The following is a 27,625-nucleotide window of genomic DNA, read 5'->3' on the forward strand; positions in this document are numbered from 1 at the left end:
AAATCCGTGTCCAGGGCAGCTGTGTACCAGCTCCATCTGGTACGTAGGTTGAGACCCTATCTGCCCGCGGACTGCCTCGCCAGAGTGGTGCATGCTCTGGTTATCTCCCGCTTGGACTACTGCAATGCGCTCTACGTGGGGCTACCTTTGAAGGTGACCCGGAAACTACAACTAATCCAGAATGCAGCAGCCAGACTGGTGACTGGGAACAGCCGCCGAGACCATATAACACCGGTCTTGAAAGACCTACATTGGCTCCCAGTACGTTTCCGAGCACAATTCAAAGTGTTGGTGCTGACCTTTAAAGCCCTAAACGGCCTCGGTCCAGTATACCTGAAGGAGCGTCTCCACCTCCATCGTTCTACCCGGACACTGAGGTCCAGCACCGAGGGCCTTCTGGCGGTTCCCTCACTGCGAGAAGCCAAGTTACAGGGAACCAGGCAGAGGGCCTTCTCGGTAGTGGCGCCCTCCCTGTGGAACGCCCTCCCACCAGATGTCAAAGAGAACAACAACTACCAGACTTTTAGAAGACATCTGAAGGCAGCCCTGTTTAGGGAAGCTTTTAATGTTTGATGTATCATAGTATTTTAATATTCTTTTGGAAGCCGCCCAGAGTGGCTGGGGAAACCCAGCCAGATGGGCGGGGTATAAATAATAAATTATTATTATTATTATTATTATTATTATTTTGTTACTGATTTCCTTAATAAAACTTTTAGGGTTTTCCGCGCCAAGAGTCTGAGTTGTTTGTCTGTTGGTGGGAGCCAGGACATTGATAGCCTTACCCTCCATGAATCAATCTAATCCTCTTTTAAAGCCATCCATGGTGGCAGCTGTCCTTCCATCTTGTGGGAGCCAACTCCAAAGTTTAATTATGAACTGTGTGAAGAAGTGCTTTCTTTTGTCTGGCCTGAACCTTCCAATATTCATCTCAACCACTGCTCAGGGTGTCTCAAGCAGTGAATGATGGCACTGAAAACCAAACTTCCATCACTCAGAGCTCCTTCTGAATCTCAACTATTTGACCTCTCACACGCTATTACAGTCCATTCCATTTATATTTATTTCACAAACACACAGCTAGTACAAATGACTGTTTACCCTGCATACAACAACAATGCTGCGGAGGCATGGCCAGAGAAGCAGTAACTGGAGGCCTGGAAATTCTGCTCAGATGGAGAGATCAAGTGGTGCAGCAGTTGGACCATCTGTCCCTGGGAAGGCATTGCTATCTAGCCCCCTCCCCTAGGTACCTGCCTGCTGTGAGGATGAATTGGGAGCAGTAGCAGACAGACCCACATGACCCAGGAGGTAGGCCTGTCTACATGGCAGTCATTTTGGTTTGGTCGGGGCTGTTTCCGGGTAGAGGCACAACTGGTGCGGATCCCTGTCGAAGGTGTTTCTCCTTTTGTGTCAACCTGTTGAGTTTGCACAAGGGCCACATCCTTTTCTTTAGGGAGGAGATTGTACTTGACTAGGAAACTTTGGGCAAATTGCTGAATTCTCTCCCATTGTGCCATCCATTAATAAAGGCTGAGCTCCCAGTCTTTTTTTTTTAATTGTTTGTTTTTTGAGTAGTTATTTACATGGATTGCTTGTTCATCCTGAATCCTTGAGTAGTTAGAATGGGGTGGTAGAGGTGACAGCACCAGATAATACCTCTAAGTGGGATAAGCATTTTTTTTAGTGTCTCTCATTGTCTGTGAGTGGTTACCAAGGGTATGGGATTTAGGGCTGGCGAGAGAATGATTTCATCCATTAGCTTGGGCTGGGGCTTCCGTAAAAACTTGTCTCCTTTGCTAACATGGTGTTCTCCAGATTTTGTTGGACTATCATTCCCATCAGCCCCACCAGGTGGCCTCAGGTGCGGTGTAAGACACTGTCTCTCTGCTATTGTTGAAGTAAGATCATGAGTCCTGCTGGATGAGGCCAGTGGCTCGTCAAGTCCAGCATCCCGTTCTCACAGTGGTCAATGAGATGCCTATAGGAAGACCATAAGCGGGACCTAAGCACAAGAGCACTCTCCCTACCTACAATTCCCAGCAACTCCTATTCAAAGTCCATAATGCCTCCAACAGTGGAGGTAGAACAATGTCATGTTAGCTAGTAGCCATTATTCTCCATGAATTTGTTGAATCCTCTAAAAAATGGCCCAAGTTAGCGCCCATCACTACTTTTTATGGAAGCATATTCCATAGTTTGGCTATGCTCTGGGTGAAGAAATACGTTCCCTTGTCATATTTAAATAAGTAAGTCCAGTCACCTTCTGTATGTGGAAATGGGAGAGAGGCAACCATTTTGTCCTTTATTCTTGTCCAAGCCCAAATATTTGAAGTACTCCTAGATTTTCACCTCACTGATTCCCCCACCCCACCCAATGAAGGCCTTTTATCCTCTGTTCCAAGGACACAAGGGGCTAAAAGGAAGCACATAAAAGTGTGTGTGTCCACAAAACTTCTTGTATTTAATTTTTCTCATGATACACGCTGCTTGTGCTTGAAATGCTATCTCCTTGGATTTCAGTAAAGCCAGCTATTCCCATAAATACTCTTTCATGCCAACAGCACTGTAAATTCTAGATGGATGTAGTGAAGATTATTTGCATGTCAGGATGGCAGGTGTTTAGCTCTTAATCTGTTTGGTGGAAAGGCATTCATGCAACAGAAATCAAGCAGTAGTTCTGCTTTCTTTAAAAGGTGCTTCTTTCTAAAATAAATGCAGCATGATGAGCAGGGGTGGGGGGGGGGGATGCGAAAGGTTAACAATTTAATAACTTCATCATGCCTTGGTCAGCGTGTTTGCAAAGAGCATCTGGCGTGATGGTGTGACTTGATTAAGGGGAAAGGGAGTACTTTTTTGTATCTGTTATTTCACAAGTACTTCTGCCCCTGACACTAACAGGGCTTCAGTTACAAGGCAGCACATTGCACTGTGTAATACAGCATGCCAGAATATGATCCGTTCTCATCCTGGAGAGGAAATGCAGTCTCCCATTCTAAGGGGCAATGTAAGGCCTCTAAATCCTTTTAATCTCACTCAGGTTAAGGTCTTGAAACCTGTCCAGGTTTACAGTTCCATTCCTTGGAAGAGGGTTGCGCTTGCAGCGAAAGGCAAATCTAAAAAGGTTGCCAGGAGTGTTTGACATGTGCAAAATAGCTTATTATGATCCTAATCTCTCAAATGAAACAGGGGACTAAAGATTTGGGTGTTTGGGGTTTTTTTTAAAAAAAAAATTAAGGTCCTGAAAATAGGTCTCTAATGCACAGAAGTCCTGGTTTTGAGATGTTCAGAATGCTTTAACAGAAAAGACAATCTAGTATAAGTTGTTCAGCAATAAGGTCAGATCTGCAAATGTAGCAGAATGGCAGTGAAATGTTTGTGCCACTTCAAAATGAAGTTACAATTTTTGTTCCTGCTTTTAAAGAAATGTAACTCAACATTACAACATGCATATAAAAATAAATTAAGTTAATGATAGTAGTTATTCAAGTACACCACAAGAAACAACCCATCTCAAAAAAACCCAAATTCTTCCCTTTTCCAATTCCAGTTCTTACATGCATTTGTCCTGTTAACTATCCATCTAAATGACAGGTACTACTTAAGCCAAACTGCTAAGGATTACACTAAGGATAACAAGATTTTGCCCCTGTGTAATTATCTTAGCTGCAACAGATTATTTTAACTGAAACAGATTCCGCACTCTTCCTCCTCCTCCTTCTCATAATCAGTTTCCTAATTCTTTAAATTTCAGTGGATCCCACTCATTATTAAATATATACCGGTTATTATTTTCCTGACAAAAAAGTTAGCATGAAAAGAAAACAGTTCCACTATTTGGGAAGCTTCCAACAAGCGTAAGATTCACGAACCAGGAAGGAAGACATTGGTATAGTGTTTTCAGCAGAGTTTGACCTGCAAGAAGGCCCAAAGTGGCTCTACATTTAGATGTTTTCGAAGCCGTTTTGTCCCACCTTTCAACCAGAAAAAAACATATAGTGGCTATAAAAATCATTAATAAAAGGAAACTCAGCCACTTGATCTTAGTTTTTATAACTGACTAGAAAAAATAATAATTAAAGAGGCACCAGAAGCTGGTCTCTCAGTTGAACAGATGGAGTGGCCCTGCTTCCCTTCCCCGCCCCCCTCTCTCTCTCCTGCAGACTGATGGAATAGGTGCTTATGTAAAGTAAATCACTTTGTTGTTGTTGTTGTTTAGTCGTGTCCGACTCTTCGTGACCCCATGGACCAAAGCACGCCAGGCACTCCTGTCTTCCACTGCCTCCTGTAGTTTGGTCAAACTCATGCTGGTAGCTTCGAGAACACTATCCAACCATCTCGTCCTCTGTCGTCCCCTTCTCCTTGTGCCCTCCATCTTTCCCAACATCAGGGTCTTTTCCAGGGAGTCTTCTCTTCTCATGAGGTGGCCAAAGTATTGGAGCCTCAGCTTCAGGATCTGTCCTTCCAGTGAGCACTCAGGGCTGATTTCCTTAAGAATGGAGAGGTTTGATCTTCTTGCAGTCCATGGGACTCTCAAGAGTCTCCTCCAGCACCATAATTCAAAAGCATCAATTCTTTGGCGATCAGCCTTCTTTATGGTCCAGCTCTCACTTCCATACATCACTACTGGGAAAACCATAGCTTTTACTATACGGACCTTTGTTGGCAAGGTGATGTCTCTGCTTTTTAAGATGCTGTCTAGGTTTGCCATCGCCTTTCTCCCAAGGAGCAGGCGTCTTTTAATTTCGTGGCTGCTGTCACCATCTGCAGTGATCATGGAGCCCAAGAAAGTAAAATCTCTCACTGCCTCCATTTCTTCCCCTTCTATTTGCCAGGAGGTGATGGGACCAGTGGCCATGATCTTCATTTTTTCGTTTTTCGTTTTTTTTATTACACTCTTATCAAATAAATTCTGCTGCACACCAAAGTCTGCAGTATTAATTGTATCAGGCGTCTTTAGCTGGCCCTTAAGACTCTTCCCAGGCTAAACCAGACCATGTGGGAAGAGTGCTATTGCACTGAGGTCCTGCTTGTGGGTTTCTTGTAGGCATTCTGGTTGGCCACTGTAAAAATAGGATGCTGGACTAGATGGTCCTGTGGTGTGATGCAGCAGGGCTCACCTTATGTATTAATTTTTTTAATTTATTTTTTTTGCATCCGTATCTAATACTTATGAAAAATGCTCTACATTAAACTTTCCTAGTAGCAACCATGTTGCAGACTAAAGTAAGAGATTACATATTTTTTTGAAGGTGTGTCTTTATCTTCTGAAACACCAAGAAACTAATACAATATAATATTTCAACACTAGAGGGCCGTTTTGTACAAGCTAATGGATATGGAATTCTTGGTGCTATCCAGTCAGACCATGGTGACTTGCAAACCTCAAAACCCCTCTGAATCCCTGGCATGTAGTGGAAACTTCATTAAATGTGTTGTATTTTCATACTGGGTACAGAGATGACAGGTTGTAACTGGGGATATTTTTTTGCAGGCAACTCTTAAAACAAGACGTCCTTCCAAACCAGTTTTTGCCCTTCATAATCAATTTCCTCCCTGGAAATTATCTTTCTCCCACTGGACCTTCCTGGACACTTGAAATAGCTCTCCATGACCAGATGCTAAAGTGTGAAATTGTGATGCTTTTCCTTTCTACTGCCCAGGGACTTAAATCCCTCCCACCTGATCTTAGACACAGATGTCCTGAGAAGTGATTCATGATCCAAATTGATTCCCAAATTTGGCTATCCTGTACGGCAGGTTGTTACATTATGAACACTGTATGACTGGCTCAGTGCCTTACTCTGATTGAATGTCCAGCCTGTAATATAACCTGAGCATTCCATTTTCCTAGAAATGCTGTCTTCGTTCTAACTATAATTTTAAAACTGTCTTATTTTGTAGTCACAGAATGCTTCTGGACAACAATTACTTCAAAATTATCAGTTATTAATAGACTATAGTGGGTAAATTAGTAAAAAAAAACCACCCTCTTATCTGGATATTCTCCCATTGTTGAGTATCATCAAAGTTCTTCTCCTAAAAAATATAGAATGTGGCACGTGGCACTCTCTTTCCCTCCTTTCTTACAGATCTATTTTCATTCAATTTCAATATTAATCATCTTTAATGTTAGTAATCTTTCTATCTACTACAGACACATAAGACTCCATCTTACATTGTTTCACAAGTTTTACCTTACGCAGTATTGCCAATGTTAAATAGAAGTCTACCCCAACCAGCTACCTGATGTTATGAGGAAATGTTACTGACCAAAACTGAGCTGTCATAGATAAAAAGAAACATTCACTGTGGAACACATCACTTCTTCCTTTTTTGAGTTTTCTACTTGAAATATACTTGGAGTCGAGAGTGAATTTCATGCTCTTTATTCAGCTCATAGTGGTGAGGAGGAGGAATGAAAGTTCCCCCAAAATTTCTGCTTTATATACATTATTTACACAATGGGCTGCACGTGATTGGCTAATTCCGGGATTCTCCTGTAGGCCAATCAGGTTGTGGATTCACTTACACCTGGAGCTGGACCAATCATACTGCTGCATTGTTCTAGGACCAATCAGACTGCTGCATTCTGAATCCTATTGTTCTAGGACCAATCAGACTGCAGCATTTTGAATCCTATTGTTCTAGGACCAATCAGACTGCTGCATTTTGGATCCTATTCAACTCAGTACATAACACTACTGCTGTTCCTTTTCCCACCGATGGAAAGGAAATGTCTTCAAAGGATCCTTCTCACAACAAACAAATCCCTGTTGCATAACAATAAAGACACCCAGGTTACCTAAAGGTCTACCTTTGCCAATATTAATTTACTTTAGCCCGAAGATAGGCTTTGGGCAGTCTTTAGCCTGTCTCCAGTGGAAAGAGAGGATGTGGGTTTGACTCCCCTTTCCAACCATTTACAGACATATCTGAAGTACTTGGGCACCATGGAAAGGGTCTTCTGGGTGGTCGTGCCATGGTCATGGAGCTTTCTCCCTGAATAGATCTGACAGGCTTCCTTACTTCCTGCTTTCAGGAAGTCGATAAACACATTTTTTATCCAGCCAGGCACTTGATGTATGCCCCATCCCCTGCTGTTTTAAAAGTTATATGCTGTTTTAGTGCTGCTCAAGTGTTTATTCTTTGGAAGTTTTATAATTCTAAATATTTAGCATTTCTGTACTACACTCTTTTTCAAAGAAAGTGAATAGAAATAAATTATATGGTTATGGAACTGTTTCCTTAATCTTCTTATTGGCCAACATTGTCTTAAAGCAGAACATTGTAAAGAAAAAACATGGTAAAGAACATTGCCTCTGGTCGAGAAGAAGATACACATTTGGAACATGGTTTTTCCAACCACAGGTTACCCAAATGAAGAATTTTTCCAAACTACAGTTCCTACGCAAATGTCACTTAATTCTACCTGATCCACAATTGCACATCTTTTGTTTGTATTTTCCTTGCTCTCAGTAACAGCTTTCCACCTTAAATATTTGAAAGTAGAAAGATGGGCAAGAACATTTTATTAGCGGGGGTTGGGATTCTTGCTGTGACTGATGGCTGAACACGTTTATTTCTGCTATGTACAAATGTGATAGTTTAAAATAGTACTTTATTCAATCGGATGATATGACACACAGTCTATGTATAGTTAATAGTTTTGACCTAGCAAGCTACACTGATCTTACAAAAATGCTCCACAGTTTCATTACTCTCACCAAAGTGGCTATGAAAATCCAAACCAGTTTAACATTTTCCCAGTGCTTCTCTTCAACTTCCCTTTCCAGACGGTTAAAGACATATCTGAAGATTCAGTAGGAAATTATTTTCTTCTTGTGAGGTACAAAAAGTTGCTTGCTATCCAAGGAACAGCTTTACAAGAGTCAGAGAGAAGGTAAATGATTTGTTACCCAAGATTATCAATTGTCTTCTGTGCTGAAATGTGATTAGATCTGATTATAACAGGTGGCCATAATCCAGCATAAGGTTAGACATGCTTAAGTCCCCTTACTCTAATGGGAATTAAGTGCAATTAATTGTGGCTGACATGCCTTGCCTAAAACTCTTTCCTCCTGTACTCAGTTTACAGGATTGAGAGTTTAACTGATAGATTCTGTGTAATTTAAAATTACCTAAATTCTTTTATTCAACTAGATGTGTTCTAAGATATCCAGAAGGTGTCTGCTTCAAGTATTTTGGAGGAAAACAATAATTTTGATATGGGGCTACACTAAAGAAAAACTTTTTGAAATACTTTGAGCATGAAATACTTTAAACATTTTTGCATGAAATTTCAACCAGGTGCTAGACAAACTAACTTCTCTAATATGAACTAAAAATCGGAAGTTTTTAAAAGTTTACTATTAAAAATGCAAGTAATTTGTTGTCTTCAATGCTGTATGAAAACTTAGTTCAATGTGGGCCTCTTGTCCATGCAAACAGTGTCTGGAATTTTTATTTATATATTTAAAATTAGCACTTCAAACAGCAGTATATGCTTTCCACCCTTCTTCTTGTCACAGAGCATTCTCTCCGTCCAAATACTACGTAATAAATAAGGCTAATATTCCTCTAACTATATAACGACTATATACTGAACAGGACCCCCCCGCCCCCGCCCCTTTCATAACTAGAAGTACAAGAATTTCCATATGCTTTCTCTTCATTTTGGGATGTCTGGGGAAGCTGAGCTGCAGATGCTGCTAATACTGCTACTTCAGTTACCAATGGCATTCAGACTGACAGCTCTTCGTGCCAAACCAACAACTGTACTTCATAGCTCTGGAATAAGACACTGGCAGCAGCAGCTACCCCCCCATCTCCGCAGAGACAACAGCAGCCACCCGCCTTACTACCACTGCGGGACTATCGGGCGTCTCTCCAGGGTCTTCCGCTAAATTGCAGGGAGTGAAGTGGGGAACTAACCACTGGAGACACGCGTGTGTGTGTCCCAGCTTCGAGTCTTGGTCGAAATCTCTTTGTTCCCTCCAGTCAACTTGCAGTGATCGGAATGGAACTGCTTACAAAATCGCCTGCTGAGCAGATCATCACTCAAAAAGGGAGTGCTGGAGAAAGCAACAGCCGGATGATGAAGCACCATTCTCAAGAGCCATCAACATCCTCATCTGAGGAATCAAAATATGTGGAGATTTATGATTTCCCTGGAGGGAGGGGAGAGAGTCCCCAAGCTCTAAAACTGACTTTGGCAGGGAATGGAAGTAAAGTGGCCTTTATCAAACCTAAAAATGGACCTTATGGGATCAGTGAGGTTAACAGATTGGCTAACAATATGCTGGCAGACAAATCTGCAAATGAAGCACCCCAGGATTATAAATCTAAAATGGAAGGCACTCCTTCCCCTGTGGGGATGAAGGCTGATGAGGTGGGGGGAAGCATCACTGGCACCAGCTCAGAAGGGTCTGAGAACACTTTGTCCCCTAGTATCTCCAACATTCAGCTTTACACAAATGGCTGCCCAGAATCATCCTCATCCTCTTGTCCTTCGCCAGTACAAGAGACAGGCAGCTTTCCAAAAATGGATGACATGGGAACGGAGGGGAAAACCTCCTCTTCTTCATTTGGATATGAAAGTGATGAGGACGATGATGCAGACTGCAAAGAAATCTGCCTGAGTAACCAGAGAGGAGGGTGCAGGCGTGCTTCACAACTGATGCCCTCGCAACAAAGCTACACCAGTGAGAACTGTAACAGTAATGATGAAGCACATTATATTACAACCCATGAAATCCAGCTTAGCGAAGTGGACCATGACATGGACTTCGATTATGGGTTAGCCTCTCGGTGGGATTTCGAGGACAACAATGTGATTTATTCCTTTGTGGATTACGCTTCCTTTGGGAGTGACGAGACTCTTGCGGATACCCAGACAGAAGAGGACAATAGCTGTTATCTCAGCACGACCACCAGTGATCCCAATAATCAGACAGACAGTATCGATAATACTAGCAGTACAGAGATAGTCAGCATTAATTCTGAAAATGATACCCCTAGCACAGACAAATGCGCCAGCTCGGAAGAAAGTCAGTCCAAGAACCTCAGCAACATGAGTGAGAATTCTGCAGGCCAGATACTCCTATCAATCAAACCAACTTCCAGGGCTATAAATGAGCCTAGCAACCAGCACGAAAAGCAAAACATTATTTATGCTGCCAAGCATGAAGGCGACATGAGCCTCTGTGTCTCCACAGCTCATGAACGAAATTCAAGTTTGAAGCAAGATGTGTTTCATGACTATGCAAAAAAATTTATTGCAGTTCCTGCACGTTTGCAAACAAGGTGTGGAGCCATAAGAGCAAGAGAATTGGGAGGATATTCAAGCGGTGCCTCAAGCGTGGTGAGTGAGTTGGATGATGCAGATAAAGAAGTAAGAAGCCTGACGGCAAGGGCATTCCGCAGCTTAGCTTATCCCTACTTTGATACCTTGAACCTGAGCTCCAGTGAATCCTCCACATCTCTTTCGGATCACACACTAGGAATCAACCGGTGGTCAACTTACTTGGATTTAAAGTGTGGCAGCCTTGGGCAGAAAGCAGAGCAAAATCTTTTCAAAAGCAGCACCGCATCTGCAGGATGGAACAGAAGCACTGGGACAAAGACATCCAGTGACCAGTTCTACATTCACTCCAATAAGTCACAGACGAAAGCATTAGAGTTTGTTGTCAGCAAGCTTGATGGGGAAATAACGCATGTTGAGACACCACCTTGCTTTGAAAAACGGATCCAGTCAGGCTCTCGGGTTGTTACTTTGTTGGAGACTCTGAATTTTAGCAGCAATATAAAAGCGGGTGTCCCCAGACCTGCTAAACCTTCTGAAAATGCTGCTGCTGGATCAAGTTGCACAGATGAAGTTACAGAAACACTGCCAAAGGAGCTGGGCAATGAAACTTGCAAACAAACTGGGCTGGCTGCAGAAACCATGGAAGGCACACAGAATAAATCAAAGTTTGCATCTAGTCTCCTCAAAAATGTTATCTCAAAGAAAATGCAACTGGAGCACGAATTCAAAATGGAAAGGGGTGAAATCTCGGACACCACATATTCTGGTATGTCCAATTCCTTATCTTCTAAAGAGGTAGATGGTGCTTTCAAAGAAAAGTTAAAGGATGGGGGTTTGCAGAGACAGAATTCTAGATATTCAGAAGGCAGCTCTGAATACACTATTGTAACAGCAGATGATTTGGGGGAGTTTTTTGACAGCAAGTCCCCTACCTCCAAGCCATCTACTCCCCGGGATGGAAATGTTAGCCTGGATCGATCCCTTTCTGAAACATTCTTAGACGAGGCATGTAAAATAAAAGAGAGTGCTTCTGAAACTCTCAAGGCAACTTTTCTCCGCAGTCAGAACAGTGCATTTAGAACATGGAAAGAAAAAGAAGCAGAGAAAAAGGAGGAGAAAGCTCCTGTGGGGAAACTGAAAATTTCATCCAAAGGTGACAGGAAGGCTGATTTGGGAGAATTATCAGCCAGCAAATCAACTAAAATGTCTCGTCTCTTTGTTCCAAATATTCAACAAACAACCAAAGAAAAGCAATCCAGCACACAAGTGACAAAATATTCTACAGCAACCAACACAGCAGCTCAGACTGCCATCGCTACCACAATGATAAAGCCCAAACCTCCTGAGATCAAGATCAGCTTGGGTAGCATGCAGCAGAATAAAGATCACCCTTTCAATATTGCTAAGCTCCTCACACCCAAGCTATCTGGAAGTGTCCCAAACTTTTTCAAGGCAGCTGAAGACGCCAGAAGCCAGCATCAAAAACAATTCAAAGGGGAAGGTATGGACAAAGTGCCTCAATTTCTGGTACGCGATGTAAGAGAAAACAAACACAAGGTGCAAGGGCCTATCCATCAGGTTACAGATGTCAGGAAACTAATTAAGAGTAGCTACAGCCATGAGTCGGGGGATAACAACAGTGACAGAGGCAGTGTCAACTCTGACCAGGGAACATCTGAGCAGAAACCCAAGCAGCTGGTGACAGCAGGCATTTCCAGGCCTCTGTCTCCCATGGTGATAACCTGTCAGGCAGTAAGCAACAGCAAGGAAGACAAGAGGGCCAGCAAGGCTTCAGAGACAGGGGCCAAAGCAAGTAGCGGGGGCAAGATGCTGCCATCCAGCCAAGATGGGACAATCCTGGTGCACAGGACCTCAGGGAGGCTGCCCGTAGCTACAATCGCCCCTAACAAAAGCGACCCTCGCCAGCCTACTGTGCTGAAGATAGTCTCCAAAACATCTGTGCCCTGGAGGCAGCAACCACAGCCGCCACCACTGCCACCAATTCAACCTATGCCAGTGGAGAAAAGCAGCAAGGTAGGCCCACTGGTGGTGGCTAGCGAAGAAGAAATTCCACGAGAAGAAGTGGCCAAGGCACCCCTCACAGCGAACCACCAAGCGCTGGAGAAACTTACAGCGGCCGTCCGGAGCATGGAGGAGCTCTACAGCTTCCACAAGAACGAGTGGAAGCGCAAGAGCGACCCGCTGCCCATCACTGACAGCCACGTCCTGTCCCTCATCGCCAGCGAGGAAAAGGCCACGGGGGGAGCCACGGCCACGGGAACCAGGGAAGAGTCCACAGCCGGCACCAAGGCAGAGGACCAGGATGCCAGTCAGAGTGCGGCCTTGACGACTTCCCCCAGCAGCATCGCCGGCAGCAGGCCTGCACCCGAGCGCCAACCCCGCAGCCAGACTGCCAACCCAACCAAGAACGCAGAGAAGGTGTCAGCCAAGATGGCGACCTTCGAAAGCTTGGCACAGGCTCGGGAGCGGGCACGCGGGCCGGGCTTCCGCGGGGAGGCCGCAGGGGGCACGGAGAGAGGCAGGGCCCCGGTGGCACCCCGCAGCACCTTCACCTTCAATGCCCAGGCCCAGAAGCCCAAGCAACAGCAGCAGCCACCTCAGGAGCCATCTCCTGACCCGCCACCAAGAGGCCTGAAAGGCCAGGCCGGGCCTCGCTCCATCAAGCTCTTTGGGGACAGGCAGGGGAGCCTCGTGGAGCCCGACAGGGTGCCCAAGGTGGCGGCGGCGGCTCCCGACTGCGGGAACTACCTGGCCATCCCTCTCAAGGCGTCGTCGTCGACGGAGCAGCCGGGGGCAGCCCTGTCAGGAGACCGAGGCGGCCGCCCGGGCCTAGTCTCCGCGGCGGCGGCAGCGGCGGCCCTGTGCAGCCACCAGCCCTTCAGCACCGGCAAGACCCACGGGCAGGAGGCGGCCAAGCAACAGCAGCGCGGAGAGGCAGCCGCCCCGCAGCCTCAGGCCTCCCATCCTCCACCGCCTCCGCAGCAGCAGCAGCAGCCGCCGCCGCCTCAGTTCGAAGTGTCCCCCGCGCAGCTCTTCCCTCAGGCCTTGTCCTTGGCCGCGGCGGCCGCCGCTTTCTCGGGCGCTGCCCAGCCCGCGCCTCTGCTGTGCTTCTCTCCGCCCGCAGCCGCCGAGCCCGCCGCTTTCCCGGCGCCTCAGACGCAGCGCAAAGTGCTGCTGGACCTCAGCACCGGGCAGTGCTACGTGGTGGACGCGCCGCTGCAGCCGCCGCCGCCGCCGCCTCAGAAGAGGCGCCTCTTCGACCCCGAGACCGGGCAGTACGTGGAGGTGCCCCTGCCGGCCCAGGCACCACCTCCGGCCGTGGCCCCCATGACTCTCCCGGTGTCCTCCCTGGCGCTGGGCGCGGCGGGAGCCTACGGCGCCCCGGCCGCGGCCTACATGATCTACCCGGGCTTCTTGCCGGCTGTCTTGCCCGCCAGCGCCCTGCAGGGCCAGCTCGCCCAGCAGCCGGGCGGAGAGCTCGGCCCCGCCAGCCCCGGGGCGGACAGCCCTTACTACATGCCCACGGGCAAAGCTGCTCAGCAGCAGCCGCCACAGCAGCCGCCACAGCAGCAGCAAGGGGTTCCTGGCGAGGGGAAGGCGCCCCTCATCAGCATCACCTCGCAGCCTCTGGGGCCCAGGATCATCGCGCCTCCTTCCTTCGACGGCACCACCATGCGCTTCGTCGTGGAGCACCGGTGATGGAGAGCCCGGCCAGGGATGCTGCTGCTCGCTGCTGCTGCTGCCACGGGTGAGTTGGGCTCTTGGCCAGCAAGCCAGGGCCTCGTGTTTGTTATACCAGGCCTCCTAACAGGCAACTTATGGAAAGGGCTTCCTCTCCACACACACACCCATGCACGCCCACTCATCCTAGGATAGCCACCTGCCCTTCATAATACAGGATTGTCCTGTGTTTCAGGGCAAAAGGGTACATCCTGTATGGGTACAATTTTGACCTGGGTGTCAGGTCTTCTCTCTCTCTCTCAATCTCTGCCAAGTTGCATGGGTTTGAAAGGGTGTGTGAACGGTAATGTATTTCAGCTCTGGGTAGCCAAGCACCAAGAGATTTTACGAATTCATGTGTGTGCACACCTACAAATTCCAGAGGAGCCATCCTGGTTAGGTGCAATGAATTGTAATGGATTGCTTTGAAGTCACTTCAGCATCAGATTTTAAAAAAAACAACACTCTTCCAATCACAATCTTGTCCTGTATTTTGCCAGAACAAAGGTGGCAACCCTACTTCCTACAAATGTGTGAGTTGTGAGGTGGAAGCCCTGTGGGGTAAGGCACTGTGCACATTGAGTGCTTTTACCTTTACCTTTGATTCAGGGCAGCTGGTCATCACGCTAAAAACTTGAGCAGCCCTTTCTCGATCCACATGAATAAGCTGGTACTTATGACAATTAGTTATTAAATTTGTCACAAGTGGCTCTCTTGTATATTCACACCAGGAAGCAGTTGCCAAAGGGGAATAATATGTGTGCACTCACATGATGGTGTACATGAGGTTTATACATGTTTCCTGTGCAGAAAGCGATGTCCTTAAAGGTAGTCATTGTTGCATGTGTGTAGTAGTCCTGTAATGAATTGGGGGGGGGGGTTAAAGTTTTCTGTAATGGATTAATCAAACTCTGTATCTGAGCACTTTCAGGTTTATTGGTTAATGCACCCACTTGCATCTTCCCCAAAGATAGTTTTTTGGGGGGTTTTGTCAAGAGAGAGGGTTAGCAGAAGAAGGTTTTGGAAGATGAGAGGCATCAGATTCTTAGTGTTTGATTAAGGCAGGGTAAATTCAGAGGAACAGCTGAGCTGAAGAAAGTGAAGAGTGTCTGTGTGTATTGACTGTTAGCGTGAATGCTCTGACATATCACAGAAGTGGCGAGATTGTAGATCACCACCTGGCTCACACTACACACTTCAAAGAAATGCCAAGAGCCACTGAGCTGCAGTTTCATCACTCATCTGTGACATATGAGACTGTTCATACTAACAGTAGAGTTGCCAACTTTTTTTCTGGTAGGGCTTTAACAGCTGCTCGACAAGCAAAGATTCTGCAGGTGGAGTTTTTGTTCATTATGTATAGATAAAGGTACAGGAGTCTTGCCAGGAAAAGAAAGTTGACAATCATAACATTCAGCAAATTACCTCAGAGAGGTCTTGCCAGCTCAGAACATTTTAATGTTAGCCATGCTCAGAGTAGGCCCATTGAAATTAGAGTGCATGACTTACTTAGGCCATTTACTGTAACTTCAATGGATCCGCCCTGAGAAGTATTTATCTCAAGGGTCGCCAACCCAGCACCCATGGGTACCATGGCTTTCACTCTAGCATGCCTAGAAAAAAAATCTATGGGGTAAAATGCACAGATACCTTCTAAGTGACTTCTGTGAAATGAGAGTGGGTGTACTGTGGCCACCATCAGTGTGCGTGTGTGCGTGTAAAATCAATATTGTATGATCTCCACAATTAGGACCAGCAGCACATAGCTGATTTCTCATGGTAAGTATAAGGTTGCTGGAGGTAGCTATCTAACTTTGTGCTATGCAATGCTCCCCATGTGTTATGCTATGTCCCCCCATAGCAGCTATTTTGTGACTGGCGCCCCCCAGTTGCTTACAACCCATAGGTTAAAAAAAAAAGCCTAGGCCATATAGCAGCTTAGGTTTCAGCAGGGAAACAGTGAAATGAAAAGAGTTCACCACCATGTCAAGGTCTTGATCTGGACTGGGCTCACTTGTGGTGGCTTTTTGCAAAAAATGAGACCTGGCTAGACCCACGGTATTCAAAAATGGTTATTAAAGCAATGTTTAGTTTGGCCACCATTGCACCAAGTGGCTGAGAGGAGGGTAAGCCTGGAGTCTGCTGTATGTCTTGGCCAAGGTTCAATATCAGCAAAAGATTCTCCTGCATCATATTGTACTTCATTTTCTAGGATGCTTTCCCCCCACTTGAAGTGTCTCATCTTCTTTCTTAAAGAGGTGTATCTGTGTACGGAGGGATAAGCTTGAGTTGAGTGTAATAAATCTTTCATCTTAATGGGGGAGTGGATACTCTATATTTGTGGTTACACAAATAGCCTTGCCGATTCTCTGTACACTAGAACTTCAAGCAAGCTAAGTGTGCACTTAGATGAGATGGCAGGAGGACACCTCCCACTCTTTCTTTTTAAAAAGGTTAAAAACAGCTATAGGGTAACCAGGTTGGGCTCACAGGACCCCTCCAACGCCTTCCTTTCATTTTTAAATCATCCCCCCCTGCCGTGAAGCAGCTACTTGCCCAGCGTGAGTGGGGAGGAGGAGCTTTGAGTGAAAGGGCTACCCATCCCCTGCTGCTGTGGCTCTAATCCAGTATAGGCAGCTGGTATTCTTTTTTTAATGCAAGAGGTCCACTATCTCATCTAGAGTAACCTTTTACTTTGTGGATTCAGTGCAAGGCGTAATCACGAAAGCAACCTGCCCAAGCAGGTTGTGAGTCTTGGATTCCCAGCAAGTGGTATTCAAAGACATATTGACTCTGATCTTAAATGTAGAACGTAGCCAACATGGCTAATAGCCATTGCTAGCCTTATCCTCCATGAATTTGTTTAATTCTCTTTTAAAGCAATCCAAGTTGGTAGTCATCACTAGCTCTTGTGGGGGTGAATGCTACAATTTCACTATGCCCTGTGTGAAGAAGTACTTTCTTTGATCTATCCCAAATCTTCTTATATTGAGCTTCATTGGATGCCCACAAGTTCTAGTGTAATGAGAGGGGGATATTTTTCTTTCTTTCTCCACAAAATGCATAATTTTATATGCTTTTATCCAATCACATACACTAAGATTCAAACTTAAGAGGTACATTCTGCTTGGGCTTTGTCTAAAGATGTTTTTGGTATAAAAATAGAAACTGGTGGCCCTCAGCATAATAGAAATCATTTTGGGAGTGTCTTCAAAGGTAGAAATTTCCTGCACTTTTTTAACTACAAACTTTGGTTGCAAATCTTGTTTTTGTGAATGAGGAATTTAACACATATTTAAGATGCAGAAGCAGAGAGTGATGTAAGCATGTCAGGGTTGGACTGGGAAACCTTCAATGTTCCTTCCAACTGTATGATTCTGAGATCAGATTTTGGACTGGAGAATTTATGAATTGTATCTAATATTACGAGTTGTATCTAATATAAACCATGCTCAGAGTACTCCCACTGTATTTAAAGCCACTGTATTTAATGGAGATGGCTAGTCTAGGGTGAGTATGACTGAGTTGGATATAGCCCTATCAAGAATGGTAAAGCAGCATATCCAATGATGTGTGTGTGTGTGTGTGTGTGTGTGTGTGTGTGTGAGAGAGAGAGAGAGAGAGAGAGAGAGAGAGAGATTAATAATTGGACCTTTATTCTAAGATGCTTTCTAACAAACTTTGTTTTGTAAATCAAGGATTTATTTTTTTGTTTGTACTTTATCTTACAGGCACAAACAACGAGAATTTCTTTCCCTTAATCTGAAAACGACTTGGTAATGCTAAGCTCTCATTTAAGCTGCTTTTTCTCTTTGTCATGTATTTCTCATGCATTTTTTGTACAACACAAGTGTTGATGATGTTCATGTTTGTATAACACCCCCTCCCCCTGTTTTTTAAGTGTGCGTAAATTTAATTATGCAAGGGTGGGTGGGTGAGTTGTGGTATGTTTTGTAAACTGTCTATATATAATGCAAGGTAATTGTTATGCCTTCTAACACATGTGGCTAACTACATGTTACATGCAAATGCATGTAAAGAAACAATACGAGCCATTTGCTTTTTAATGAAAAGCAGCTTTGAATGGAAAAACAACAGAATGCAGAAAGAAGGCAAGAGTTTAACCTTTTTCCTGACATAACTACAAAAACTGGACACGGGAAGGGTTAGATGCCCCTCCCTCATCTGTGTTTCTTTTTTAAAAAAATTGATTGGAAGGAATTTGATACACACATTTGTGTGTAACATGTAGTTTTCCTTAAGCTTTAACTTGAACTATTTTTCAGGGATTCACTCCATTGAGAAAAAGACATGTAAAGTCATTTCAAATTTAGTTCCATTTCTTCAAAGGTATTAAAAGTTTGCAAGTAACAGCCAACACATGTTGCTTCCCCTGAAAGAATACACAAGTTGTATTCTTGAAATAATCTTCAGTAGGAGCTGAGTTAGGACGTGGTTTACATTATAGGTATGCACTTTGATGAGCTTGGTTCAGTGCACCTCGGTTCCAGTTTAGCTAAAGCCAGTCGTGTCTATCCCCCAGTGAAAACATACAGGGCCCACTCAGAGGCACCAGCTTGTGAGGCAGATTGGGGGACCATTGTTCCTTCTGGAGGTGATGCATGTGTGATGTGCCATGTACCCACATTGCGCTAGGTTGGAGGAGCTAGGATTGTGGCAGCAGCATGACTTCAGTGGCTGACAGCTCCTCCTCCTCCTCCTGTTGTCACCGGCCTGAGGCTGCTTCCCTCTCCTTCCCTTCCAGGACAGGAGAAGGAGAAGGAACTGGCCACTGAAGCCGCTCTGCTGCAGTGTTCCTGGCTCCTCTGACCTCACCTAACATTGGGAGGATGCCCTCCCAAACAAATATGGGGGGTCAAAAGGGTTCAGCCCCCAGCAGTTGGCGCTCCTGGGCTGGATTCAACTAACAGGTCCTGCTAGCAGAAGCCCACAATAGGACTTGAGCTAGCACAGCAAAGCTTTCCCCACCTCTCCCCGCACCCCAAATTTGCTAAGGGCGGACAGGAGGACCCAGAGAATAGCACACAGGGAAGGAAAGGGGAGATCATCCCATCAGGCAAACAGAAATGCTTGCATTGACAAAGAGATCTCCTTGAATTCCTCCTATTAGTTGCAAGACGAAGACTGCAAGCATAAAACCACTCACCCAAGTGTAAGACCTATTGAAATCAATTGAATTTACTTCAGATTATATATGGATGGGATTGCATTGATTTTAGCAATATGTGAAGCCCAATCCTATGCATGTTTACTTTGAAGCAAATCACATTAAGTTATTGGGGAATAGTGCCAAATACAGGTGAATAGGATCACACTTTTAGTTATGATTTAGATGGATTGGGCCTTAATCACTAATTATGTTTTTTTCCAGACTTGGTTGTAAAAATAACTGGAAATTTGCTTTGATTGCCTTATAATTCAAAATTTGCCGCTTTGTACTATTTTGTGTGATTTTATAAGGAGCCTTGACCACATTAAAAAAATAGATCAGAAAACTAGAAAAAGAATGTACTTAAATCTGGGGATACTAATTTTCTTTAGTAGGCTGGGTGCCTTTAAGAGTTTTGCAACAGACAGACATTCAACTGGTGAAGTTTACCCCATCACTTAATCTTCATGTAGAAAAAAGTGGTATTCTCGTTGATATTCTAGTCTTGTATTTAGGTATGCAAAAGGCGTTCACCTTTAATTTTAAAGGTGAAGATAATTTTTATTTTCCCTTCTATCCAAGTGTTTAAGCTAAACATGTTTTTTGTGTTTGTGTTTTTGCAAATGTATGGATTTTACTTTAGAAAGTATTTTATGAATGTTAACGTAACCTGCTATTTCTTGTCAGTGTGCTACGCCAGTTACATGTATGTTTGGCATCAAGCTAAAGCTCAAAGATTTACCTCAAAGCTTTCTCAAGGGAGGAGAATGAACACTTTAGTGAGCTTTTGAAATTGAGAAATGTTGTAGGAAGTTTACTTGATGCAGGCACTGCAATCTTAGCTACACTTAGGACCCACCCAGGAGAACTTGAGACTTTCCCAGGCCTGCCATGATTACTGGGCATATGTGCCATCTATAGCTGAGAGAGACAGAATATGCTCTGTCAGATATGCTAACCCTGTACCCATCCCCCAAACATACAGACATACCTTCCGTTCACTGTTTGTTGCATTGCAATCAATATTTTTTGGACTAGATCATTTACCGGTAGCTAGGGATGAGGTGCTGCGTTTCTCTTGTGGGGAGGTTTGTCATTTGCCTATTGTGATTTTAGTTGCGTTGCCACTGGAGTGAATTTGGACCTTCCTCCTCAGGTGAAACATCTGAGGAAAGCAAAACACAGGGTTTCTTTAAGATGCTCTAAGGGCTGTTCTGCACATCATTTCGCTATCATGGTATATTGCCTAAAGTGAATTTGCAGAAATTGCAGTGGTACCTCTGGTTACGAACTTAATTCGTTCTGAAGGTCCATTCTTAACCTCAAACCATTCTTAACCTGAGGTGCCATTTTAGCTAATGGGGCCTGCCGCCGCGCCGCCACTGCACGATTTCTGTTCTCATCCTGAGGTAAAGTTCTTAACCCAAGGTACTACTTCCGGGTTAGTGGAGTCTGTAACCCGAAGTGTTTGTAACCCAAGGTAGCACTGTATAAGGAATTTCAAGGGAAGCCCGGAGTAGTTTCAATACAGTGGTACCTCAGGTTACATACGCTTCAGGTTACAGACTCCACTAACCCAGAAATAGTGATTCAGGTTAAGAACTTTGCTTCAGGATGAGAACAGAAATCGTGCTCCAGTGGTGTGGCAGCAGCAGGAGTCCCCATTAGCTAAAGTGGTGCCTCAGGTTAAGAACAGTTTCAGGTTAAGAACGGACCTCCGTAACGAATTAAGTACTTAACCCGAGGTACCACTGTACAGGAATTGTAACATTTCTCAGGGGAGATTTCACACACCCTAAGATTTTAGTGAAGGCCTTGTGTGTTCACACAACATTACCGGTCAGTCTAAGTTGAGTTCATTTGCTGCACCTGTAATGAGGATATACTAGAAAGTGAAACTTGAAACACGCAAAGCCTGTGTAAGAAAAATATACTCAATAGAGATACTAAAGGCTATACATACAATTCCATTTCATGTTATTGCTGTGCAGTACTTTACGATACAGAGCTTAAAGGAGAAGCAGATCTTTTATTGAATAGATCATTAGGAAAAGCGGGCCGCTGTATCAGTCTTAATAAATGGCCAAGGCATGTCAAAACTAAGGGCATGTCCCATAACTGTGCCATGCTAGGCTGATAAAACCAGCAGCCAAGTCCCCCCCAAAGACTAGACATGCTTACTGGTGCTTTCTGTAACTGATGGGAGCATTTGCAGCAGCTCCCAGCCCAAATAAATAAGCTATAGTACTCTAAGGATGGGTTCTATTTTTTCACATTGTTGGAGGTTTTCTTTTCTTTTCTTATTGAACTAGTTAGTTTGATGAGCTCAAAGGTACATATTTATCGGGCCACATTCCATCACAATGGGTTTAAGTGAGCATCACAGTGGCCTTGATTGTCAACTTGCTTTGAACTCTAAATGTAAAACTTTTTGATGGTATAGGGGTAGACTATTTGATCTGTTGCAGTGTAAAAGTGTTTTCATGCAAGCCATTTACCCAAGACACCCCCTGACTTTATTCGTATTTCCTTCAACCACAACTATGGAAGCTGAATGATTACAAGTGCCAGTGCCAATTTAAGTGTAGGACAGGAGAGTCCTTCACTTACCTGCTCCAGAAAGTATTCACCTCGATGGTATTAATGGTGAATGGAAAACCAGTTCACACATGGCACCAAATGAAGTCTAAAAGGGCAATCCACCTTCCTTCAGTCTGTCTATTTCAAAATGGGATGCCTGCACAGTCAGAGCTGCATTATCACCATTCACATGTGCTTACGAATAGCATGAGAGGGGCTCAAAGATAATTTCTATGGCATGTGTGAAAAAGCTCTGAAATCTTACATCCTTATTAAATACTCTGCAAGCATATCTCTAATTAGGGGTGATTTAATATGTGCATTTCCCATTTTCCTGTATGAAATGAAATTGTACCAACTCTGAAAAATGAATGGGTCACAACCCCATCTTTTTGTATGGTATTTTATTTTTCTAGCTTGGGGTTTGTTTTTTCAGTTTAATGCTTCTTAACAGAAAATGAATTCATTCATTCTTTTCTTTCTTTCTTTCTAAAAAAAAGTCTAATTCTCAAAGTATTCTCTGCTATTTTTCAAAGCCTGCATGTGATGCACAAAAGACTTGTATGATGTTTTCAGACTGCCGGACAGTATGGATACCACAGTAGCTCAGTCATATTCTCATGCACATAATATTAGAACCCGTGTAATCAGTGACATATTTCCTCTATCTCGGTGCTCATGAAAATGTTTCTCTGTACAGTTTACAAGATACATGTTTGCACACACAAACACACACCACAACCCTGCGCAGAGTTAGGCACACTTAATTCTGTCTTGTATTGTGGCCAGAAGGTCTCAGGGGTTACAATTTTGCCCAGTGTACTTGAAAATAAGAGTGGAACTGCATGTGGTCAGAAACACAGGGCTACTTACTGCCAAAAACACAGCAGCCCTGTGTCAGATCCCCCTTCCCCTCCTCAGTAGCACATGATTCAAATTACCTCATGTCTTGACATCATTACACTGAGCATTTTTGACCAATCCTTCATTTTTAGCTGGCAGTGTTGGGGAAACAGTATAATGACCCCAAACCACCGGGGAAGAGTTTCTGATAATGTGTAGTTCTGCTGTTATAAAAAGACCAGGCACCCTATATTTAAATGTTTGTACAGATTTTTAGTGCCTGTTTTTTAAAAAAAACTTTTCTCAGGGCAAATCTCTTCACTTGGCGCATTTCAGTCATAATATCAAGTTATGCTTAATTTTTACTGTTATATACTAACTACACTTTTGTGATTGTAGAGAGAACTTGATTCTGTAAGATTGCTGCGAGATTTCCTGACAATATTCTGGACCCAAGCCAGGAAAGCAATTAACTATGTGACAGGAATGGTCTTGGTGAAAGCACAGGAGTAAATACTTTACTGCATCAGGGTCAGAGGTTTACTTTGCAGGATTATTCCCCCCAATTTTTACGTGTAGACAGGCAGGTTTGTGGAGTTGGCCCTCTCTAAAAATACTGGTCCAAGAAGCTGGAAAAATCCAATAAATGTGGTGCTCTGCATATGCCTCATGTTATTAGGGAGGGGTCGTAGTTCAGTAGTAGAGCACATGCTTGGTTTGTATCATATTTCAGATTCAGCGCAGTTAATGGAACTCATGTAGCAGAGCTGCAAAGACTGTCTCCCTAAAACTCTGGAGAGCCAAGGACAGTCAGCATAGCAGCACTGCACTAAATTGATTAGTAAAGGGTAAAGGGACCCCTGACTATTAGGTCCAGTCGTGGCTGACTCTGGGGTTGCAGCACTCATCTTGCTTTATTGGCCGAGGGAGCCGGCGTACAGCTTCCGGGTCATGTGGCCAGCATGACTAAGCTGCTTCTGGCAAACCAGAGCAGTGCATGGAAACGCTGTTTACCTTCCCGCCGGAGTGGTACCTATTTATCTACTTGCACTTTGACATGCTTTCGAACTGCTAGGTTGGCAGGAGCTGGGACCGGGCAACGGGAGCTCACCCCATGGCGGGGATTCGAACCGCCGACCTTCTGATCGGCAAGTCCTAGGCTCTGTGGCCACGTCCCTCTAAATTGATTACTGGTCTGCTATAAGCCAGCTTTAAAAGTTGAACTGTATGTAGTCTGGGAAGGGCTTCAAGGATCAGATCCCCCTCCCTTTCACAAGTCTGTATACCTGCCCACTGGAGCCCTGCTCCAACTTTTCTTCCCCTATCCTTAATGCCTTGCATTATCCATGTATTTATTTATTTCGTCTGATATCCAATTAAGTCATATTCAGAGTAGACCCATTGAAATAAATGGACATGTTTCTTAAGTTCATTGATCTTTGTGGATCTACCCTGAGTATGGCTAACATATCATCCTACATCTTTTCAAATTAATACAAATTAGGACAGAAAACCGAACCTGGTTGGTCCTACTTCATATTAGTTACTATTATGAGTGCTGATGCAGAACATCATTTAATAAATCAATTTTTGATTTATTAACTGTGCTTTGAATCCAGACTATGGGGTTGCATAAAAGGAACCGTGAGCAGAAGGGAAATGGTTGCTGGTGCTGTTCTGCAAACACTTAAGTGTTTGTTTGCTTTGTGTAGGCTGTTGTACAAGCAAACCTCTTTGGATTTCCTTTTTTCATCATCCACATTCTCACACAAACTGTAAAACAACCCTTCCGTACGAGGAAGATCAGCTTCAGATTCAAGCCTATGAATAAGCCAAATTAGTTGATTATATAAAATCAGCTAACAACATTTGTAGAACAGGTGTAATTTATATTACCTGCTTACAGTATCTGGCAGAATTTAAGTTTCCAGGTCACAAGTAGTTCGGCTTTTGATTTACTGTAATGTAAGCCATGGTCTCCCCATAAAAGGGTTAACATGCTAATAGGTTTATATATTTTACACATTGCAGCCATATCATTTTGCAGGTAAGACTACTCTCAGTTAAGAAGCTATGATAGCGTGTAGGCATCACTTTAGTGGTTTGGGTCAGCATCAGAGCCCACGCAATCAATCCACAGGGAAATTTCTGATTGGTTTCCCTGGGTCTTGTACGAGGCTGCCTTTTCAAGCCTGAGATGTTGTGCTGAATGTCTATATACTGGAATGACTTTTACACTATTATGTTTGTTACTATTTTCTTTTTGGTAGCTGCTTCAGATAACTTTGTTTTCTGTCCCCAGAAAGATGCCTTTGCCACCTAGTTTTGATGGCTGTGGTGTCATTTCTTTTCCTGTTACAAACGGCAGCAAATTACCTAAGGGCAGTAAATTCTAAAGTGCTTGATTTTTAAAATGATCTGTGGTGGTGGTTCTCCGCCTCTCTCCATCTTCTAGATAAGGGAAGATCAGCGTCAAGTAATTTAAAGAGCGGGGAGACATAAAGAAAGTGCAATGGTAATGAATGATAATGTCAGTTGTATGTTGGGCTTGAGTGCTGTTGAGGAAAATGGTAAGGGCAGAATGCTTTGAAGACTGTTTTGGTGAAATGGACTGCTGTTTGTGGAAAACCTAAAGACAATTATCTAGAAAATGTTGACTCTATGCTGCTTTCAACATAGATGACATTGTAGCGAGTTATTGGCTGAAGTCTGGCGTGATCCCATTACAGAATGCTGTGAGCTTGGAATTCAAGGACAGCAAACCCAGCAAAGGCGCTCTGGGAATTGCACTACGGGTGTGTTGCACATAGCGAAGATTTAATTGTATGAGGATCACAAGAATATAATAAACTGTTTAAATGCTTTAAGCATCAACCTTTGTATGCAAACAAGCAAGCATTTGTATATTTTTTGAATGTTATGACAAATAAAATGTATTTTTCATTAAACTATATTATAAACAACCTCTTAAGTACACCATGGTTTTTTATGTTTTATTTTCAGTCTATACACATAAAACATACGACAAGAATTATTCATGTTGGGTTATATTAAACTTTTATACAGGGTGGAGCCTCTGAAATAGACCTAAGTCAAGTCATGGTAATTAATTGCACTGAGTAAAAGTTAATTAAATGCAACACATCATTGTAATGCTAGCCATTCCTTTAGTGAAGATGAGTAGATTCATGCTACTTCCTTTGCAACCAACATTCTGGCTGTAGTTATTAAGTTAGAAACAATTAGGAGTGGAGTAAGATTTATATAAAATATTAGCATAAGATGTATTATATGAGCTCTTTTACCCCAGAAAAGCTTAATCGCTGGACAGTTCACCAAATCCTGATTTGCATTGCAAAATGTAACAACAGAACATTGTTACTGTTAGCATTTTACTCTTTGTCATCTAAATAAAATACATTTTATCGGTACATGTCCTTACAATGTTTTCCCTTTATATTAACCTAGTGTCTGACTTAGGTTCTTAAAAAGCTCTCTACATTATAGTCGATCCAGCTTGGACAAAAATACATATACCTTCCCAGTTAATAAAGCTGCTTGTGCTTTTAAATCATACTCTAAAGGAGTTTTAATTATTTCAAAAGCTATAAATTATGTTGTGTTTCCAGACTCAGAATAGTTCTCAACAACAGTTTCACAAAGTGACCCACAGAAAAGAGAGATTTGCAGCAAACAATTTCAGATTAGAACCATTTGCACTGCTACCTAGTGGTTAATGTACCGTCTTTGTGTTGGTAGCATGACACATGTAGCAGCACAATTTATTTTCTTATTTGATCGCCTATTGCCTTTGCGCCAGCAGTACATCCTCTAATAGAGTAAGCATGGACCAGTGGTACCAAATAGTATGGGAAACAGCCCTACTAGAAAAATTAACCAATAAACAAACTGACATGGGGACAAACAGAAGAAGACGCCTTTACCCCGGTATGGCTCCCCTTTATCACATACACAGCCCAACAAGACAACGACAATAATCCACCAACAGCATACAAATCAATATGGCTAACCTGATCCAAAACACCCACCCACCCCACTCACACATGAAAACAAAGATCACCGCAGCCAATCACAAACAAACAACCACACCCTAGGCCAACCCCAACCTCTCTCACCACCAAAGGAACACAAGTGAACAGAACAAGCAGCGCTGACACCAAACCCGACATACATTAAGCATAACAGAAACATCGCCACCCGACCCCACCCCCACCCATCTTCCCTCCCTCCACCCCTTCTTTTTTCTTTTTCCTCCACCTAATGTCTCAACAAATGAAACGGATTTGTAAAAATGTTACATGGAAAAAATATGAGAGACATTACACTTCTGTAAACAAGAAAATCTTTAATAAAAATTTAAAAAATAGCAACTGAACACACAAGAGGTATGAAGACTAGAGTATAGAAAAATGGGTCATTACTAATGGCCATTCCCTGTCTTCTTATGAGGGATAAGTGGGAGCCATGCTTTTTCCCTAGAAAAATAGGTGTACTGCACTCACTGTGAAGTTGTTACAGTAAGTACCACAAGTTTTAACAACAACAACGAAAGAGTACCCCTGAGTACCCCCTTTAAAAAAGCACTGAGTGGGAGTTCAGCACTTTGCACTCTACTACAGAAGGGCAGTTGTACCATCTTGATAGAGTTCTCTTTAACTTCTAAAGCAAAGCATAAGGGAGCACAGCAGATTGAGTGGGTATTTTTCAGAATGATAGGGTGGGAGGCTAGCTGACGGATGCTTGCTGATCAGCAAAAATTGGCACAGCCTGTTCTTTCCAGTCCTACAAGAAGACCTTTTCAAGATGGCATTTGGATTGGCTTTGTAAACTATTTTTAACTAGTTATCTCTTTCAGTTATTTTTATTATGTGTATTTTTTGTTTTATGTCTGATTTTAATGTGTGTGTTTCTGTAAAAAAAAAATTCCTGGAACAAACTTGGGCCTGGTCCTGGACTGAAAGATG

At 43.5% G+C, this 27,625-nt stretch overlaps 1 protein-coding gene across 2 annotated transcripts; it reads left to right on the plus strand.

Annotated features, from left to right (window-relative positions):
* The first annotated feature begins 6,386 nt into the window (after positions 1-6,386).
* LOC308485580 (uncharacterized protein C4orf54 homolog) lies at positions 6,387-25,592 on the plus strand. Of its 2 annotated transcripts, XR_013990630.1 has the most exons (3): positions 6,387-14,075; positions 17,779-17,823; positions 25,320-25,592. XR_013990630.1 is itself a non-coding variant. In XM_081021441.1 (2 exons), the coding sequence occupies exon 1, from the start codon at positions 9,020-9,022 to the stop codon at positions 14,024-14,026; it is 5,007 nt and encodes a 1,668-aa protein (XP_080877567.1). In that variant the 5' UTR covers positions 6,387-9,019; the 3' UTR covers positions 14,027-14,075; positions 17,779-22,924. The 2 variants fall into 2 exon arrangements, 1 of the variants encoding a protein (XP_080877567.1); XM_081021441.1 differs by lacking the exon at positions 25,320-25,592 and having other exon boundaries at positions 17,779-22,924.
* The last annotated feature ends 2,033 nt before the right edge of the window (positions 25,593-27,625 follow it).

This window comes from Podarcis pityusensis (genome assembly GCF_964106645.2).
Source record: "Podarcis pityusensis genome assembly, chromosome: 9".
In the NCBI taxonomy this organism is placed as follows: domain Eukaryota; kingdom Metazoa; phylum Chordata; class Lepidosauria; order Squamata; family Lacertidae; genus Podarcis; species Podarcis pityusensis.